Genomic DNA, 20,486 nt, shown 5'->3' with positions numbered 1-20,486 from the left:
ATACTCTGGTTGAGCACTTTTTATCTTTCCTGTAATTTGCACTCATATTTAAAACAGGTGTTCACTACAAGTCCTCACCAAGATATGAGAACCTACCACCCACTGTGGCAGAGAAGATAGTGTATGGCATATCGATCAACAGTGCCTACACGTCCAGAGTTCTTGTGAGTTCTCTCCTTTTGTAGTTCATTGGCAGTTCGTCCTGTTTAGTGAAGCCTTGTTAATGCATACTTTTCTAATACTTGTCCATCATGTAAACACAGTCACAGTGGATCTGTAACATTGTTGATGCTTTTGTTGGCAAAGTAATCTTTAGTGGACCAGTCAGTACAGTTTTCTATTGCGGTTCAGTGTGGGCTGAATTTGTTCAAGTAGATGCCAGCAAAACATGCTCCATTCTTGTTATTGCCTTGCAAGAATTACAAGAGTGTTAATACTTGAAGATGCTTGCTGATTGATTTAATTAAAATGCGTCCAGCTTAATTGTGCTAAACGTTCTGGCATTTTTTTCTGCATCAGCTACAGTGAAAGCTTGTTAATTCGAACCTCGATAATTCGAATTTTCGGATAATTCGAACTACACTACTTGGTCCGGCCAAGCTCCATAGAGATCTGTGTATAAAAAAGCCCGTTAATTCGAACGCGAGTCGGTTCCGCTACGGATAATTCGAACTACGCGCCGCCGCGTCTGGGCGGCTTGGCGCACATCACACGGCAAAAAAAGAAAAGAAAAGGTAAAGAAACACCTCCGCGATCGGTAGGCATAATTAGAGGCTGCGCACGTCCAAAACGGGGACAGAATAAGGAACCAGGTAAAACCATGGAAAAGTGGGTAAAACTTAAATGGCGCCATGACCGGCGTGGCGGCCGGCGGCGTTTAAGGGAGGGGACGCGGCCGCGGCAAGTTCAGTGCATGGCCGCGCAGCGGCGGCTGCCTGCTCTCTCTTCTGCGCAACCTCCATAGCTCGCAACTAAATACTCGTTAATTCCAACCCTGTTAATTTGGAAATAGGGATAAGTACTGTCGGCGCGGTCCCAGCCAATGCCCATAAAAGGCTATGATCTCGGACGGGCACTATGGGTTACATTTTTTTTTTGTTTGCGATAGCCATCCATCCTTCCACCCATCAGTCGTCAACGGAAGCACGCGAGTCAGCCGCGATCACGCTGGCTTTTAGCACCGTTCGCTCTGATGATTGGAGTGGCAGTAGACGATGCCGCCCGCCCAAGTCACTCATAGCATAATAAAGCGAACATACTGAAAAGGAGGCTTGTACAACCGGATAAGCGCTGGCACTTTGCCAAGTTCGCTTTCCTCCCCCCTAAACACGCCGTTATGGCTGCCCAGCATCTTGGCGCACTGCCAAGAAATGTGTTGTGGACCGTGAAGGCGCGAAACAGGCGGACGCGCTAACGACTGACGCCTTTATTATTATTATTATTATTTTTTTTTTTTTCAGATTCGTAGGCACAAATCGGGGCTGGGTGGGTTCATTATGCGAGCGAGTTCGTTACGCGACTAAATACGGTACATTTACCGTAGTACAAACGGTTTTGGTCAGTTTTTTCGAAGCCATTCGATGATTAGAATATCGGATAATTCAAATTTTTTTCCCGGTCCCGTGAAGTTCGAATTAACAAACTTTTACTGTATAGTTGAGTTTGCGGCATCTCACAGAGTTCACATCATACCACTTGCTATGTGACGAAAGAACAATGTGATAAAATGGAAGCAAAGGAATACAGTTAAAACCTAGTTATAACAACATTTTCATTACGTGGAGTTATTAAATACACGCACTTCAAAAGGGTACGGCATTGGAGAATTGAAAAGCATTGTAATATTGAGGAATTTTCTACACGCAGGTTCGTCTGTACCCTCTGCCAAAAGTAACCAGGCTGCATGTTTTGCTTCTTGTTTCTATCCTAAAGCCAACATTGAGGGCAATAGCTCACCTTTAGTTTGCACAGATTTGAAGCTTTAGAAGTGGTACGAATTCTCTAGTACCCGACTGAGAAGCAGAACACGTAGCCTGGTTACTTTTGGCAAAGATGGTACATGCAAATGCAGGAAGGATGCTGACTACCAACTGTTTATTTTTCGAATATCAAGCACGATAAACATCACACACACTGGAGGAAGTGGTGTGGTTGGCCACATGATAAAGCAAGGGACCGTTGAAATAAAAGAAGATAACACACCACATGGTCCAGTGTGTGTGGTATTGTGCCTGATTTTCTAAAAACAAATGGTTGGTAGTCAGCGCCTGTCCTGTGCTTGCATGTATTTCTTCGTTCTCATTTTTTGGCGCTCTTAGCTATGAACCCACTAGCCGAGGCAAAAGTCTTGATTTCCCACTTGCTGTTTCCCAGAAGAATCGGTCAGCAAAAGGGCACATTCTGTTGAGAAATTCAGGCTTACGGTGTGCCTGGATGGGCTGTTGTTTGTGCTGTTAGCAGTAACTTACCGTCAGTTATGATATTTCTTAGCTGTACATGAGCTGCAGGCAAATATAAAAGCGCCACTGACGGCTCACACTTTTTTTTGTTGTGCAGCCACCTGAGAACCCAGGCGAACTTCCCAAGCAGGTGGGCAACAAGACAGAGTGCTCTCTGTTGGGATTTGTGCTCGACCTGGGCAAGGATTACCAGAGCGTTCGAGATGACATCCCTGAGGAGATGCTGCACAAGGTCTACACATTCAACTCAGTCCGCAAGTCCATGAGCACTGTCATCCCACTGGATGGCGGTCGAGGATTCCGCGTCTACACCAAGGGCGCGTCGGAGATAGTCCTCAAGAAGTGAGAGAACTCTGAATGGCTCAATGCCATTACAATGCCCTCACTAAACGGAGAAAGTTGCTAGAAAAGAGTGGAGAACAAGTTGGGGTTTTAGGGATTGTTATTTATATTGAAGGTTACTATCAGGGCCGGTGTTACAGATAGGAGTGGTAACATTATATGAAATAGAAAAAAATAAGGAGTTTTTAACATAGGGGATGAAGGGCAGATTTGAATGCTTCAGGCTCACAAATGGAGACGTTGCAGGCGATTCCAGTCTGAGCTGGTGTTGGGGAGGAAAGAGTAGAAATACTGGTTTGTCCTGTAACTTGGAACATTAACTTTGAAATGATGATCAGTGCGGGATGATACGTAACTTGGAGTAGTGAAAAGACTTAGTTTCAGTGATTAATTTGTGTAATATATTTTGTGGAACGTGGAAAGTCTAGAAAAATGGTGCTGCATGGAAAGATCTGGAGGATCTAGGGTTCTTTTCATGAGTGATACATTCATTCTGGACAGGTTCGAAGACACTAAGGGTGTCTTCCCAGAAAAATGCTTTTGTCGGTGCATTTGGTTCCTTGGAAGCACGACAGACTAATATCTTTTTCGGGAATATAGGCCTCTACGATTCAACAGCAGAATGTGGCTGGAGAGGCCTGTTTCAACCATCGGGCAGCCCTTTCTACCTCATCTGATTCATACACTTGACACAGTGCTTCTACTTTGCTTTTAAATGGAGGCCCCTGAAATTGAGTTGATACCTGTCCAAAACCTACTGTTCTCTATTTTGAACTTCACGTTACTTGCCTACATATTTTGCTTTTGCCACCGTTAGATTTATGACTGTTTGTGAGATATTCTATTGCTAGCATCCAGAGGTTCCAGAATTTTGAGTATTTATAAATTGGCATCAAGTATCATCTGAGTAGCACTATGCCTATTTGATTATTTGCACACATTTCATTTTCAGATTGAATGATCTTAGTAACTAACACAATGGGTGGCGTGGGCATGCAGGTGCAGCTTCATCTTTGGCTCAGGGGGTCAGCTGGAAAACTTCAGGCAAGAGGATCAGGACCGCCTGGTACGCACGGTCATCGAGCCCATGGCGTCCAATGGGTTGCGAACCATATGCATTGCCTACAAGGACTACATCCTGACGGTAAAGAACTGCACTGCCTCCTTCGTGCTTTTTGCTCCAGTATTGCCCTTGTTCTACAGTGCACTTATTGGTCACAGCTATCTTCAGTTCAAGTTTTCATATTGAGGTATTGAGACTTTCTGGGGCGAGGGACGAGAACAACTTGTACAGTTAAACCTTCTGAAATGTGGATATAATAGCTGGTTCGAACGTCTAGCGCTGGCAGTAATTCGGGCACAGCAGGATCGAATTACCAGCCGCAGGGCACAGATTCAGCGCGAGAGAGATGGGCGCTGGAGACAAGCGATGATGGCGGCGATGCCGCAGCGTTGTTTGTTCTTTGTCTTCTTTACATTTCCCCCGCGTGAAGAAGTCGCCATCCTGGCGACTCACGAAGAAGAGACGACCAGACAGTTGTAATACGGCTTGAGGCGGCTAACATGGACAACCTCACGGCCGCGGCGGCAGTGGTCGGAAGAAGGGGTGACTGGCTCGATGATGTAGTTAACAGGGGATGTGCGTTCCAAGACGCGATAAGGTCCGTGGTATTTCGTTTATAGTTTGCTGGTGGCAGGAACGCATAGCCAAACGAAGCTGTCGGCCAGGAACGTTGAAGCAGGGGTATCGCTATCATGCTGGTCTTTGCGATAGCCTTGAGTGTTGGAGGTAAACGTGCGAGCTAGCTGACGGCATTCCTCGGCCTTCTGTACAATATCGGACAAAGCACTGTACTCAGAGGCATCTGGATTGTATGGCAAAATTGTGTCCAGAGTGCAAGATGGTTCACGGCCGTATAAGAGAAAGAAGGGCGAAAAACCAGTTGTTGCTTGGGTGGCAGTGTTGTACGCGAACGTTACGAATGGCAGTACCTGGTCCCAGTTGGAGCTCCCAGATTCAGATGTAACATACATTGCGAGCATGTCCCCAAGCATACGGTTGAAATGCTCCGTGAGGCCGTTAGTTTGCGGGTGATACGCGGTTGTAGCCCGATGTATTGATTTGCAAGACGAGAGGAGCTCTTGGACTACTTCAGAAAGAAAGACACGACCTCTATCACTGAGTAGCTCGCGAGGGGCGCCGTGTCGAAAAATGAAGTGGTGCAGAAGAAAATGGGCTACCTCTCGGGCTGTCGCCGTGGGAAGTGCAGCAGTCTCCGCGTAGCGGGTCAGGTGGTCGATGGCGACGATTACCCATCGATTACCGGCGGTACTGCATGGTAGTGGACCATAAAGGTCGATTTCCACGCGATCAAACGGGCGAGCTGGACACGGTAAAGGCTGGAGAGGGCCAGCAGGGTGGCTAGAAATCTTGCATTGTTGACAGGCGGTACAAGAATGAATGTAACGACGTACGAAATTGTACATTCCCCGCCAGTAATACCTCTGGCGAATTCGATCATAGGTTTTCAGGACGCCGGCATGAGCGCTTTGCTGGCCAGTGTGATGGTGAGCACAAACCTCAGAGCGGAGGTGGCGCAGAATGACAAGAAGCCATTTTCTGCCGTCTGAGTTGTAGTTTCTTCGGTAGAGGAGGCCGTCCCGAATGGTAAAATGGGAGGCCTGTCGGCAGAGTGCCCGAGGATGCATAACCGCAGAAGTAGTGCCTAGGATATTTAGCAGGTTAGAAACCCAAGGATCTTGTCTTTGCTTGAAAGGCATATCCTCAATGGTGAGTGCTGACAAGGATGCTTGAGTAGGGGATGATGAGTTAGGCGAACGTACCGGTGACCGAGAAAGAGCGTTGGCGTCAGAGTGCTTGTGTCCAGAGCGGTACACTACACGGATGTCGTATTCCTGAAGCCCGAGAGCCCAGCGCCCGAGACGGCCAGACGGATCCTTGAGAGACGCGAGCCAGCAGAGAGCGTGATGATTTGTAACTACCTTGAAGGAGCGGCCATACAAACAAGTAAGGGCGGAACTTCGTTATAGCCCACACGATTGCTAGGCACTCCTTTTCGGTAACGGAGTAGTTGGACTCTGCTTTGGTAAGAGCACGGCTTGCGTAGGCGACAGCGTATTCGGAGAAGCCAGGCTTGCGCTGGGCGAGGACGGCGCCGAGGCCGACACCACTGGCATCGGTGTAAAGTTCTGTAGGTACAGTAGGATCGTAATGGCGAAGGATTGGCGGTGACGTCAGAACATTGCGAAGTGTTGCGAATGCATCATCGCAGGCTGGCGACCAAGAGGAGAGGTTAGGGGCGCCTTTCAAGAGCTGTGTAAGGGGGTCTATGATGGTTGCGAAATTCCGAACAAACCGACGAAAGTACGAGCAGAGGCCTACGAAGCTTCGCAGTTGTTTCAAATTGGTCGGTTTCGGAAAGTCAGTAACGGCGCGCAGCTTCTCAGGATCAGGCAGAATTCCATCTTTGCACACATGTCCGAGTATTGTGAGATGGCGGGCACCGAAGCGGCACTTTTTGAGGTTCAGTTGAAGACCGGCGCAAGTTAGGCAGGTGAAGACCTGGCGAAGTCGAGTCAGGTGGGTCGGGAAGTCGGTTGAAAAGACGACGATATCATCGAGGTAGCATAAACAGATGTTCCATTTCAGGCCACGCAGTACGGTGTCCATCATTCTTTCACATGTGGCTGGTGCGTTACAGAGTCCGAACGGCGTAACATTAAATTCGTATAGTCCGTCTGGAGTAATAAAGGCGGTCTTAGCGCGATGCTCCTCTGCCATGGGCACCTGCCAATACCCAGAGCGCAAATCAAGTGAGGAAAAGAATTCTGCGCCTTGCAAGCAGTCTAGGGCATTGTCGATACGTGGGAGGGGGTACACATCACGACGAGTAATTTTGTTGAGGCGGCGATAATCAACACAAAATCATATGGAGCCATCCTTCTTCTTAACTAGGACGACAGGAGGCGACCATGGACTACAGGATTCTGTAATTACTCCGCGTTGCAGCATGTCATCGACTTGTTGGGGCAATAACACGGCGCTCAGTCGGGGACACCCGATACGGCCGCTGATGGAGAGGTGGGTGAGCGCCAGTGTCAATGAGGTGGGAAACTGTCATCGTGCGGCCCAAGGAAGATTGCGGAATGTCGAAGGATGCGCGGAATTGGTGTAGAAGGTCAAGAAGCTGCTCGCGGTGGCGCGGTTCTAGAGCGCTGTCCACAGAATGGTCAAAAAGGTCCCGCTGTAGCGGATCTGAAGCCACACGAGTTGGAGTCAAGGCGTCAACTTGGCAAACAGGGAATGACACATCATCAAAGGCGTACAGAAGGTCCATGGGCTCGATGCGGCCGAGGCACTCCCCTTCGATCAACATAGCGGGAGGTGCAAGAGGATTGGCTACCGGAAGTGTGCAAGCGCTGTTGTTCATGTCAAGGACGGCAAACGGCAGCGGTAAGTGGTGGCGGCAGCAGACAACGTTAGAGGACACAAAGAGGACTGTAGTGGCGGTGGTAAAAGAGGCAGTGAGGGGAACCAGAACAGCGCTAATGGGTGGGATGGTTGAGTCATGAGCTACGAGGAGTTTGGCCGCAAAACGAGGACACGACTCGTGGAGCAGGGCATCAGACGGTGCATCACTTGATTCAATGAGCTCTACTTGAGGGCGCAGTCAGTGATAGCATGATGCTTGGACAGGAAATCCCAGCCGAGAATGACGTCATGAGAACATGTGGGGAGAACGACGAATTCGATGATGTACAAGGCTGCAGCAATGACGACGCGAGCAGTGCAGACAGCTGACGGCTGTATACTGTGAGCGGATGCGGTACGAAGCGATAGTCCCTCGAGAGGCGTAGTCACCTTTCGGAGGGAGCGGCAGAGTTTTTGGCTGATAACTGATACAGCGGCACCGGTGTCGACGAGCGTAAGAGTATGAACACCTTCAACGATGACAGCAGTAACATTCGCGGGATTAAGACGAGGACTTTGAAATTCTGTCGAATACGCAGTTCGTGCCTCGCGAACTGCGGCGGTTTGTTTTCCGGCTGAGTAGCGGGTCGTCGGCGCATTGGCGAAAAGGAGCGGCGCCGTCATCAACTCCTGTGAGGACATGACGTATCTTAACGGCCTCGGTCATGGTCGGGTCAACGCGGCGACACAAATCAACAATGTCCTCAATGTAACTGGTGAACGTTTCACCAGGCAGTTGCAGTCGCGACCGAAGACGCTGTTCCGCGCGGAGTTTTCGGACGGCGGGGTGGCCAAAGACATCAGAAAATTTTGTTTTGAAATTCGCCCAGGTGGTAAAGTCCGATTCGTGGTTTCGAAACCACATATTAGCAACGTCGCTCAAGTAAAAGATGACATTATTGAGCTTACGATTGTCGTCCCAGTTATTGTGACGGCTGACCCGCTCGTAAGTAGACAGCCAATCGTCGACGTCGTCATCGCTGCTTCCACTGAAGGTAGCGGGGTTCCGTTGACGAAGGGCACTTGTGCAGGTGACTGGCGGAGGTAGGTGCAATGAAGTAGGCTCAGTCATTGGGGTAGTCAACGTTGTGCTGCGAAGTTCCAGGGCGAGATGGGTACAGGGAACCTCAGATTGACCTCCACCAAGTGAAATGTGGATTTAATAGCTGGTTTGAACGTCTAGCGCTGGCAGTAATTCGGGCACAGCAGGATCGAATTACCAGCCGCAAGGCACAGCTTCAGCGCGAGAGAGATGGGCGCCGGAGACAAGCGATGATGATAGCGATGCCGCAGCGTTGTTTGTTCTTTGTCTTCTTTACACTTCGTATAACAAGATGTTTAAATCACAAGTTTAGCTCGTAATACAGTCGAACCTCGTTATAACGAAGTAGTACGGAGCGCGAAAATTTGTTTGTTATATCCGATATTCATTATAAAAGTGGGTACTCAAATTCCTGTGAATAAGTTTGCTAATAAGATGATATAAACTGTCCACTAATATGGACAACATAAAGGTGCGAAAATGCACAATTTTTGAATGAGCATAGACACATACATTTTCTGTTTCGGGATTTTTGCTTTAAACGATCTACCATGGTCCAAGACAGAGCGACTGCAACCCAGAAAGCCCCAACTCGCCTCAATTAATTATCAGGGCATTTATCAGGACTAGTTTGGGTTTCGAGCTCTCCGAACACGAGCGCGTGATGACGTCAAAGATACGAACGTGCACCACATGAGCGCCTCCTGATGGCAAGACTGGTGACTCATACACACACAATCTAATGACGCACACGGGTAGCGTTTTCGTCTGGTTGCGGTCGCACGTGCAAGAAAATGTCGTCGTCGAGCAGTGTTTCAGTGTAGCATAATTAGTTCTAAGACGTTTTGCCCGAAGGCGTGAATGTTATTGACATTGCCGATCATTTTGGTTTCGACCTGCTTGTCAGCGTCTCAAGTTGAAAAGCAGGGACCAACAGCAGACACGAAAGCTTGACAGTTGGCGTGCAGGAAATATCCGCTGGTTAGACACGGTGAACAAAGATACTGTTTACTATGAAGATGCTGTTCTCTCAGCCCGGTTTGCCAGCGCTGTGGGCTCTAAGTTGGCATCCAGAAAAAAAAAAAAGCATAAAAAAAAAAAATAAAGGCGCTGGCCCGATCAGACGTCGGCCACTGTGACTAGCTCGACTCCCAAGCTGCCCATGCTCACGCGCTGATTGGTTCCGATACGGCAGGCCTGAGTCCAAGCATGTGGTGCCATCTGGTGCTGTCAATGTGATCTGGGCATGCAAAGCTGTGCCGTGGCCGCTGCGATCGGCTCCTATAGCCTCCGCTCTCGGTAATCTCTCACGGATCACCGTTTATTCACGTGCATAACAACTCCGTACAAAGGACCATGAATAACGAATAATTTGGGAGGATTGTTTGACCAATACTGAGGTGCTAGTAGAGTGATTACACCGATACAAGCGAGCTTTTTTTTCCACATCCACTTTGCTGCTGCTGTCCGGTGCAACTCGCCTGGCGTATGCTAGCTTCGCTGCTGAAGGCATCTTACGAATCAAGAATGTATCTTATGCGATAGGCTTCCCAGTAAAGCGGCCCGAAAGTCGGAACGTATATTGCAGCGTTGACCCATTCCGAAGCGCTGTCTGCTGCCGCTTCAATGTGAAACCAGCTAGGCCCAGTGACGTCTATTGCAGGCGGGGAGCAGTGGCACAGCTCACGTCTACAGTCACGCCAGCGAGTGGCGCCGTTGCCAAAAGCTGTGCGCTTGTGCAGGAATGCTCTTGGGACCCGAGTACAGCAGGCAGCCTTAATGTACACCAGGTTCAAGTTGCACGAGTGCGGCGTCAATGAAATGAGTAAATAAAATGTGCTTCTCCTTTTCAAAGTCTGATCTGTGTGTTCGTGCGCGCACAAAATATATATGCAAGCATTACGCTTGAAAAACGCACTGACCGCGAAATAGACTCCAAATGAAGTAATTGTAACATGCAGCAACGAAGGCAATGTGAAAAGCCATCGAGTCAAGTAAACAGAAGCGCAGAGCTTTCGCTGGGGTGCCCAGTTATTGCAGACAGGGCAGACACGGTGAGGTATCCTGTGTCTTCACTTGTCTTTGCTCTGCGGACTCCACGTCACAGTTGTTTGATGACGTTATAGCGCCTGCCGACGCTATAAAGCGGAGGCGCTGAGATCAGCGTTACCAGCCCGTGTTAGAGGAAAATAAAGATGTACAGGGCGGGCTCGGAGCGCAAGCACGGCACGAGCTGTTCAGAATGAGAAGCCTGCCATGCTGGTCATCTTGCTCTGGTGCTCCGCTGCGACCCTGCAAATTCGCAACAGTGGTGACTCCGGCCTAAGAATTGACAAACCCCAGCAACCTACCGCCCTCAGGCGACCTTCCGCCTGACGCTACCTTGCGCCAACAGGACGTCGCAGCTCTCCAGCTTCGCCTACTAACATTCTGGCCCAAGTGTCCGCAGATCTGGTTCGCCCAAGTGGAAGCGATCTTCCATCTGCACCACATCACCTCGGAGGCATCTCGGTTTCGCCATTTACTTTCCAACCTGCCTCCTGAAGTGGCTCAAGAGGTGGCGGACATTATCGCTGGACCCTTGGGCGATGCCCCGTACCAGCGACTAAAGCAGGGCCTTCTGGACCGCACCACGGTGTCTGAGAGTGCGCGCCTCCAGCAGCTGCTCACCTACGAAGAGCTTGGAGACCGCCGCCCCTCCCAGCTACTCGCTATCATGCGGCAGCTCCTGGGCGAAACCAATGCCGACTCCAATGGCGCACTGTTGAGGCAGTTCTTCCTTCAACGCTTGCCGCAGTTCACCCGCCTCATCCTTGCTGCTGCGGGGGACTTGACCCTTGACTGCCTCGCCCAGCTCGCTGATCGAGTCCACGACGTGACTTCTCCTTCTGTCGCTGCCCTCTCTTCTCCACCGGAGACCTCCGTCATTTCACGGTTAGAGGCCCGGATCGATCAGCTGGCCACTTCTATCGATGCCCTTTGGACGTCCTCTCATGCCCAGCACGGTTCCTCCTCGAAACCTCGCCGCCGTTCGTCTTCGCCGAGCGATCGCACTAGTCCAGTCCTCGCAGTCCGTGTCTCTGCTGGTATCACCGAACTTTCCAGCACAGCGCCTGCCAGGGCACTCCACCATGCAACTGGTCGGGAACAGCCCATGTTAGAACATCATGTTGTTTACCTATATACACGTTTTCGTCAGAGATGTCAGTGTCGATAGGTTTTGAAAAATGGAGTTTTTGCTTGGCTAGTATTTAAAATCAAATTAAAATATGTTCGCGGCAAAATTAGAGGTTGGGATTACTTGGGGAGCATCTCTGTATAAGCAGGAAAGCAATCGTATTCCTTCTGACGCTTCAAAAATTTGTCTACTCTTTTTTAAATTAAAAGCTTAGTATAAGCATGAAATTTCTCTTTTTCTTGCGTGTTGGAGAGCAAAAATGAATACTAAGAAGAGATGTTGCCTCTACACCGCAATTTCCATGACCGTTAGCACCCTCGGGGAGCGTAGCGCGCGCGCGCACGTGTCGGCCGCAGTGGCAGAGGCACGGCAGGGGCTCGTGTCATGACGAGACAATGGTGATGACATGCCAGTCGGATGCTTGTTAGCCGTTGCATGGCCGGACTCGAGCTGCGGCAGCGACGCTAGAGTCCGGCTATGTTTGTTTATGACCTCCGAGACCACCCCGCACCGTGATCTCTGGGGCCAAGGGCTGTTGGTGCTATTTTTTGTCTCTGCCGCTAGATGACGCGGCATACGAACGCGCGGGTGATTTAAACACACTTTAGCGATGGCGTTCGATTTTGGTCGTGGCCGTTCATGACCTTTGAGATCACCATGTGTGGGGGTGTGATCTTGGAGGCCATAAGTCGTTGGTGGTAGTTTTTTTTTTTTTTTTTTTTTTTCCACCGTTAAATTATGCGGCACGCGAACGTGTGGCCGATTTAAACGCACTTCTGCGGCGGGCGATTCAATTGGTTGAAAAATTGCGTTTTTTGCCGTTATAATGCAAAAAGCCTGCTTCATTATAACCGACATAGAGTCAAATTTTGAAATTTCTTTTTTGTTGTACAGAAAGAACTCCCATAGAAATGAACCACAGACCAACCAAGCTTTGATTTTAGTTCGTTTTTCCGATAATTTGCTATATCCGTGTTCATTATAGCGATGTTCGACTGTATCGAAATTCAATTCGCAAGCTTACTAAGGATCCTCCAAGACTTGTGGACCACTCATATCGACCAAGGTCGCTGCACAAATTAGAACAGTGTCATCTGATTTCCTATTCTGAGTTTGTGTCGTTCTCAGAAGTATAATTATCTCCCAGACATCTCATTAGTGGAAACGCTGAAACCAGAATGGGTAGTGACATCCGGTTCCGGTGTTTCTACCAATCAGATGACACGAGGTCAGGGAGATAGCGACACTTCTGAAAACAATGCAAACTGAGAATATGGGCCCTGGTAAGAATTAACATTTGCAAGCTCCGGCTTCTAGCTAATTGTTTATTTTTTGAAGCAGCTTGAACAACAAAACTCAGATTACACAGTTCGCAGGATTTTTGCGAGAAAACTCTTTTTTGCCAAACTGCTCCAAGTAGCAAATCATGCTACATGTTTCTACAGAAGCGAGTTTTTGCTTAATTTTGCATCGTATCAGCTGGAGTCATTGGCAAGGCTGAAATCAAAACTGATTCCAGTGCTCATAAATGTGGGAGGCATGCCCTTTCTATGACTGTGCAACAAAATGTTTGCGTATGGAATATTTACAATTTTGATTATTTTTCCACGTTTACATTCCAAGTGCTCGGTGAATATTTGAAAATGGCTCATTTTCCTGCTTGCAAAACCGCGAAGCGCATGTGTCTTGTCTCAGTTGGATGGAATTCTTCTGCTCCAAGCGTTGCCTGCAACTCTCGCTTTGTGAGCCATCTCGTTGCGTTTTGCTAATGGTGCGGCACATCGTGTCCATTCAAGGTCAGTAAAGGGAGACAAGAAATGCTCTCAATAAAAATAACTGTGTTTGGTGCATTTTTTTTTCACTTACTCTTTATATAGTCAAAGCCAGTTGTATCGAACAGCGTGATTTAATGTGATTTGTTCAATATATGAAGTAGTTCGCTCTAACCGAACTCGTTTAAAACTAACTTTGGCATCAAATTCGTTATAGAACAGTTGATTGAAAATACATTATCAAATGAAAAATCATGCCACTCACCATGAATGGTCTACTCCAAAAGAAATTTATTGCAGAGACATCTAATTCATTTGTAGTGGGCAGTGACTTTCACTTGAATACTGAGTTTGGCACCATCAAGGAGAATCGCCTCCTCAGCACGCAACATCGCGATGGACTCCAACCCTCTTTCACGTATTTCGGCCCAGTATCGCCGCAGCACATAGGCAGCAGAAAGGGCTTCCTGCAGCATAGGGTGCGGATGATCGTCTTCGGGTGGTGATTCGTAGGTAGCACTGGCACCAGATGCCAACACATCTTTAGAGTCCAGTGGGCTCGTTGTCATGGCAGTGTCGTCGACTGCCAAAAACTTCTCGAAGGCAACTTTTACTGGCAGAACGTTCGGTGTATCGGCGAGATGTTCCCATAGCGTGGCAATATCGCTGTCACTTTTTACTGCACTTGCAACTTTCGCACCCTCCTGACATAATCCAGCATGGTGGAAACAGCTGCGGATTGTGTGTTTCAGCACATCTTGCCAGGCACGGTAGATCATTTTGATTGCGCCTAGCAAATTTATTTTCAGCTCGTCATTCACCCGCAGTTTCACCAACAAGCCCTCAATGACGTGCTTCCAGTAGCCTTGCTTGTATGCCTGTATGAGCCCTTGATCAAGGAACTGTAAAACCGCTGTGGCATTCGGTGCCAAGAAGCAAAGCTCGATGTTTTCTAGCGAGGCGCCACAATGGTGTGCGTAGCAGTTGTCGAGGAGGAGGCAAATCTTCCGTCCGATCGTGGAAAGTTTCTCATCGCAGTCCCGCAGCCAAGCCTCAAATAATGTCCTGGTCATCCAGGCCTTTGAATTAGACTTGTATGTCACTGGGAGCGAAGTGCACCCTTGCAGGCACATTAGAGGCTTGAACTTGCCAGTGACAAACGGTCACAATTTTGCGGTCCCATCCATGTTTGTCCTGAGAAGAATAGTGACTCGGGCCTTATTCTTTTTGCCTCCATGGCACTTCTCATTTTTGAGTGCCAATGTCCTACCTGGCAGTAGCTGCTAAAACAGCAGTCTCGTCCGTATTAAAAATGTTGCATAGCTCGTACCTCTCCTTACACCACACCATATGTCCTGCACCCACTTCTCGGCACCTTCTGTGTCCACGGCATGGCTCTCACCTGCTAGTACATTTCCAGTTATAGAGTAGCGGTCCTTAAATCTTTAGAGCCAGCCACATCCAGCCGTAAACTCCTCGACGTATAGGATGAAGGAGAAGTCATTTGCCTTCTGTTGCAGCTTGGGGCTGGAGAATGGCAGATTTCATGTGCGGATGTCCAAAAACCACTGGTATAGGGCTTTTTCTGCCTTGTCATAAGCCAGCTTGTGGAGGTGACAGCAATAAGTTTTCAGCTGGTCTGTAAATATTGTCTCTGATAGTGGTCTTGTTTTTCAAGATGGTGCTCAACGTACTGCTTGAAATTAAAACATGCGCTGCAGCATCAGACTTTTTCTCGCCACGCTTGACATAATGAATTATCTCAAGCTTGTCGAAAAGCAGCAGTGCTCTTCGTCATCTTGCAGAAACGTCGACAACGTAGCTACAGCCGAAGTCGTATGAGTGCACAGCAGCACACTTGAGTGGCATGCAAATTTGCGAACACAAAGAAAGCAATGGGGGATGCGGCAACGCGGCTGACGCGGCGCAGGAAATGTTGCCTTGTTCTTCTTCCATCATCCGAGGTGCGATAGGTCCGGAGCTGTTCGCACGTACTTCATCATGTGGTAGGCAGCTGCCGAATAGGAATGCTGCAGAGTGAAGCTGGAAGGAGGCATGGAATTTAAAGCCGCTCCCAGTCCTGCTTTGGCAGGCCCATACATTTTCTTTTGTTTTGTCCTACAGTTGCAATAACAACGTTTCATAGAAGCACTGTCAGGTAGCGTGGCAACCCAGCTGTTACCTAGTGCAGGCCCAGAAGCGCATTGGCGGGCATTTGGGGACTAGTCCCATGCGCTCAGAGGTCACTATATCCAATGTTTAGTTTGTTATAAAAATACATTTTACATACATAATGTCAGAAGAGCTTCGAGTGTTCGCTAAATGGCATAATTTGCTTTATCTGGATTCGACTGTAGGTTTCTGTAAGAGTGCTATAACGACGAAATTTGGATGTAGAGTTGTTATCATAGGGAAAATTTGAACTTGCTCCCTACAGAAGCTGAAATTTCGCTGCAATCTCCATTTTCTATGTGTTGCAAAGCTGGAATATCTGCTACAGAGCTCAATTTTCTTCACTGTTACAAATGTCTTTTTTGTTTGCTGCAAAAGCTGCATCAAATAACTTCTTGTCAGTTCCATCACTGTATAATTCATCCATTGCATTAACAGAAATATTGGTCAATGAAATTGCTTATGAAATAATGTTCCCATCATTCTGCTAGTCAAAATGTAGTGTTAATAAAAACCTTTCATTTACATGATACCAATATCGTGCTGCCAGAAGGCATTTCGACATCACATCATGCTTGACCAGGGGACATGTGAGCGCTGAAAGTGGTTGTAACTTCTTGCAGACACTTGGGCAAGGCATTATTCGGTTCATATTCCCCGATGTAATGGTTATTGTCTATACCAAGAAGTCAAAATATCTCTCTGAAAATCCTATGGAAAAATGCAGCACTTGTTTGCTGTGCATTGCGTACTCCTGCAAGCTGCTTTTTTCTGATGGCGTTCCTGCAATAATGTATTGCATGTGGAGCTGATTGGTGTTGGACATCTGCTGGCTAACCATGCGAAGGCCCCGTAAAACCACCTGATGAGAAGAATGTGCAGTTTGGGAAGGAGTAAAGGGAAATCTTCTACATTGTGAACGCTTTGATGCAAAATGCATTGTATTGATTCTGGTTTTCATATACGGTGAAACCTCGTTATAACGAACAGTTAAAAAATTGGAAAATAGTTTGCTATATTCATAATTTTTAATATAAAATTTTGTAGAAAATACATGCAAGAGCTGCTAAATTCAATCAGAGAAAGCACAGCAACTCGGAGGCCTTGCATTAGTTTGTGTTTTAGTCCTTGGTACTACCTGCAAAAATTGGTGATGCTGCTGCGCTGAATGCTGATGTGAGTACTCGGTGGCCATCATTGTGTGTTAGTAGTGCGACTTGTGTGCATTCACTGCAGGGGTCAAACACCAAGGCCAATGAGGTAGCAGTGACAGAAGAACCCGACTGGGAGGAAGAAGACAACATCGTGAAAGATCTCACCTGCCTCTGTGTGGTCGGCATCGAAGATCCTGTTCGGCCTGAAGTGAGTCTTTTTCAAAAGGTTGGGTGCAAGCACCAGGGCGTATGTGGGTCCACCTTTGCAAGGGCCTTTTTATTTAGGCTTTATTCTGCTTTCTTTGTTTGAAACCAAATTGACTAACCCGAAACAGTTTCTCTTTTGCTCATTGCTGGTCGTGTCAAGGATGTTCACATATTGTTAAGTGGAATAATTTTCAGATTGGAATTGCTGGATGTTGTTTAGCTGGTCTGTTTTTTCTTCCCACATATTTGGACTTTTTCATTTCTAACCGTTCTTGTGCGCCATCACTGCATTGCTTCATATTTAGCCTCGCCTTATTCACACTGGTGGCCGGTGACTGTTCTTCTCGTGGGGCTACTTTGCGTGCGTCTGAGAAAATCTAGCTTGGCTGTTTGTGATTGTCGGTGATAATATTTGTTTCTTTTCAATATCGCCACCACTTGAAAAATTGATACCTCTTTCACGGAGATTGTAACCATAACACACTCCTTAGGTCAGTCTTAGTAAATGTTTCTTTGTGAAAAACTTGTATGAATGCAAGCATTATGGAATTGCCTGTAGATCTGACTTGAGCAAACCTTTCTCACTTTTCTCAGGTCCCAGAGGCGATACGAAAGTGCCAGCGAGCCGGCATCACCGTTCGCATGGTGACCGGTGATAACATCAACACAGCCCGATCCATTGCACTCAAGTGTGGCATTATCAAGCCGGGTGATGATTTCCTCGTTCTCGAGGGCAAGGAGCTGAACCGGCGGATACGAGATTCCAGTGGAGAGGTACGTGGCGCAAAAACTATTGCCATGTTACAACTGGTAGCAATTAAAAAATTTGAACTCTCAGTGTCTAGTACTATCGCTAGGAAGCATGGCTGCTATTATGAGGGCTGAGCATATTTTGTAAGGGCCACGGTCGGGCTTTCTTTATAACTTGTTTGCATATTTCTGGTCATTGTGCAAAACAAAATGCTTCAGCTGACATGAGCCACCCTGAGATTAGATGATTGAGAAGCTAGGAAGTGATAGTGCCACCATGGGTTTTGCAGATCCAGCAAGCGCTGTTGGACAAGGTGTGGCCCCGTCTGCGAGTGCTGGCTCGGTCGTCCCCTCAGGACAAGTACAACTTGGTCAAGGGCATAATTGAGAGCAAGCTCCGCGACAACAGAGAGGTCGTCGCTGTCACCGGTGATGGCACCAATGATGGACCTGCTCTCAAGAAGGCCGACGTTGGGTTTGCCATGGTGGGTCAAATTCGGGGTAGCCATGACTATGACCGTACTTACATAGTAGTTGTAAATTGACTTCTGTAATTAGAAAGGGGGTTGACCTAACCTAAGGAATGAGAGTGAAACGAAACGTGATTAGAATTTTCTTTTTTTCTCTATGGCCTCCCCATAGCGTTCCGCGATTGTAGTATGTCAGAAGGATTTCTTCATTTTCTCAGTTTGAACACTATGGCTGTGTTCCAAGTGCCACTGCATCCAGCCTGGCCACACTGGAGAGCCATGCAAAGCATTTCCTGCCTATGCTTGCATCTTTGTGCTTTGACTGTGTTGAGCAACTTTGAATACAGTGACTGTATTTCAACTAAGAGTGGACAACCTTGTACGAGAGAGCGGTGGAGGGGTGCTAGTCAGAGCTAATGCAAATCGCATATTTCTCCGATGTTTTTTTGACCAGCGTTACCAGTGCTTTGTTTTGCACATTTTGACAAGTAGATTGACTCTTCTTTATTTATCATGAGTGCTAGTTTATGGCACTTGGAAGAAACCAGCATCTGCATGGCAGGTTTCTGAACATGTTTTGCCACTCTGAACAACCTCTGTGAGTGGCTGGCAGTGGAAGGATGTGAATATCCTAGCTGATCAACATGGGTGGCTGTTTCATGCAATGTCATGGGGCGGTCATTTACTTGCCGATGGCATGCTGTGAATGGCATGCTTCAGCAGTAATGACAGCAGTGCTAGTGAGGGCATAAATGTTGAGTCCAGTGGCTATTAAATTTTTACAGTTGACCTACAGGTGTTTCTTCTTTTTCTCCTGTTGTGGCATATGTAGGGCTGGTTTACGTTAGTGTCATTTGGCAGTCATGTAAATATGGTGTTGTTATTGTTTCCCATAGAAATGGGCCCAATGTGGGTAGAGATTGTGCTGCTGGTTTGACAGAGTTGGGACAAAGAAGGATAGATATGGTTTAACCATGGTTGAACCTGGCCATCAATCGTAAGCTCTGTTTGCCGTTACCGCACGGCATAGTTTCGACGTTCAGCATCGTTCATTGGGACGTCATTAAGATTCACTTTAGAGCAACGTGATCAAGGGAGAGCAAGTGCTGAGTCATCAACATTGTGCCTGGCATGTAATCGTTTTTCACTTCCTTTTCTTTAGCTTGGTTTAGCTACAGGAGGAAGTGTGTACATGTACTTCGTCTCTGCTGAAATGCTATCTCTCTACGAAGCAAGTCTATTGTGTGGTTTTGCAAGGTCACATGAAGGTGAAACTCGCGCATACCTGAAGCTCGACTTTTGCATCTGCAGTAAAACCTTGTTATCAGGCCCCGTTAATTCAGACATTAAGGTAATTCGTCTTGTTTACTCTCCCCCCCTCTAAAATGTACATAGGTCTATGGCAGCAAACTCGTTAATTCGGCATGTGCCGGTCCATTCGTACTGGAGAAGGGCCATGACTGGTGCTGAAGTGAGTTTTAAGAGCATGCATTACTACGACCATTATGCGAAAACGGGTGTGGGGCTGGTAATTGCCCTCTGTTATAGAACCATACCTCCGTTCCAAAATCGAAAACATACGATGGGTAGGAGTTTACAGAGCACGCATCAATATTGTCATCACTTCGCTCGAGAACGTGCAGGAACATTCTCTGGTGTTCTAACCTCCTTGTTTGTGGCGCTGTTGGGGTGTTTCGCTCCGCCGTGATAGCAATGCCTGCTAAGCAAGTCAAGTACATAGTCAAAGACTTGCGGCAGCAAAAGGTGAAAATTCTGAAGGAAGGCGTCTCCCGTGAAGAGGTGATATGTCGGTTTGGTGTAAAGTGAAGCACCCAGGGATGAAAGCACTATCCAGTATGTGAAGAAAAAATACCGGAAACAAGTTTTGGAGTGCATGCTGCTCTGCATGGAGTGCGTAACACTACTGAGCGCAATTCACATTTTGGCGTACTGTGGTCTAACATACCGGCAGCAGTAGTAGGTAATTGCTTCAGGCACGATAGATTTGGGCAACTGGAGCAGGTTGAAAGCCCGAAGGTCGCAGCGCCTGGCGAGGATGACAGCTATAAGGTACTCGTCGTCCTGCTTCCCACTCAAGTACAGCTCACTGACTACTTTCTGTTATCGATGACGGCGTTACTGTAGCTGGTCTGTTGACTGGTGTAGAAATCATCACCTTTGCCTTCGGTGTGAATGGTGAGGTATTGAATGAAGGCGACCAAGGCAACCCTTGCAAAGAATTTCCGGGACAGCGTAACACCAAAGAGGCTAATGATGCCCTCACTGTTTGGAGGAATTTTGTCTCAACACCCCGCACACACTTTATTGATTGGGTTGACATATGGGCAAAAAGTTGTCCTTGCCACCCAGCTTTCAACGAAAACGACAGACAACCATTACAAACTTCTTTGCAGAGTAAAGGTACAGCATAAGAGCTTTCTTTACGTG

The 20,486-nt window shown here is 47.6% G+C and overlaps 1 protein-coding gene across 21 annotated transcripts in view; it reads left to right on the top strand.

Annotated features, from left to right (window-relative positions):
* The window catches only part of PMCA (plasma membrane calcium-transporting ATPase 3), a 489,190-nt gene that overhangs the window by 402,871 nt on the left and 65,833 nt on the right, over window positions 1-20,486 (top strand). For all 21 annotated transcript variants that reach the window (XM_084603899.1, XM_084603850.1, XM_084603721.1 and 18 more), the window contains 6 exons: window positions 58-164; window positions 2,557-2,801; window positions 3,801-3,945; window positions 16,694-16,819; window positions 17,413-17,592; window positions 17,859-18,053. In XM_084603899.1, coding sequence (XP_084460025.1) covers window positions 58-164; window positions 2,557-2,801; window positions 3,801-3,945; window positions 16,694-16,819; window positions 17,413-17,592; window positions 17,859-18,053 — 998 coding nt within the window. The remainder of the gene's footprint in view (window positions 1-57; window positions 165-2,556; window positions 2,802-3,800; window positions 3,946-16,693; window positions 16,820-17,412; window positions 17,593-17,858; window positions 18,054-20,486) is intronic.

This window comes from Amblyomma maculatum, chromosome 1 (genome assembly GCF_055883805.1).
Source record: "Amblyomma maculatum isolate TAMU_Amacu chromosome 1, ASM5588380v1, whole genome shotgun sequence".
Lineage (NCBI taxonomy): Eukaryota > Metazoa > Arthropoda > Arachnida > Ixodida > Ixodidae > Amblyomma > Amblyomma maculatum.
Note: the sequence above shows the minus strand (reverse complement) of the source record. Positions and strands in the feature narration are given on the sequence as shown.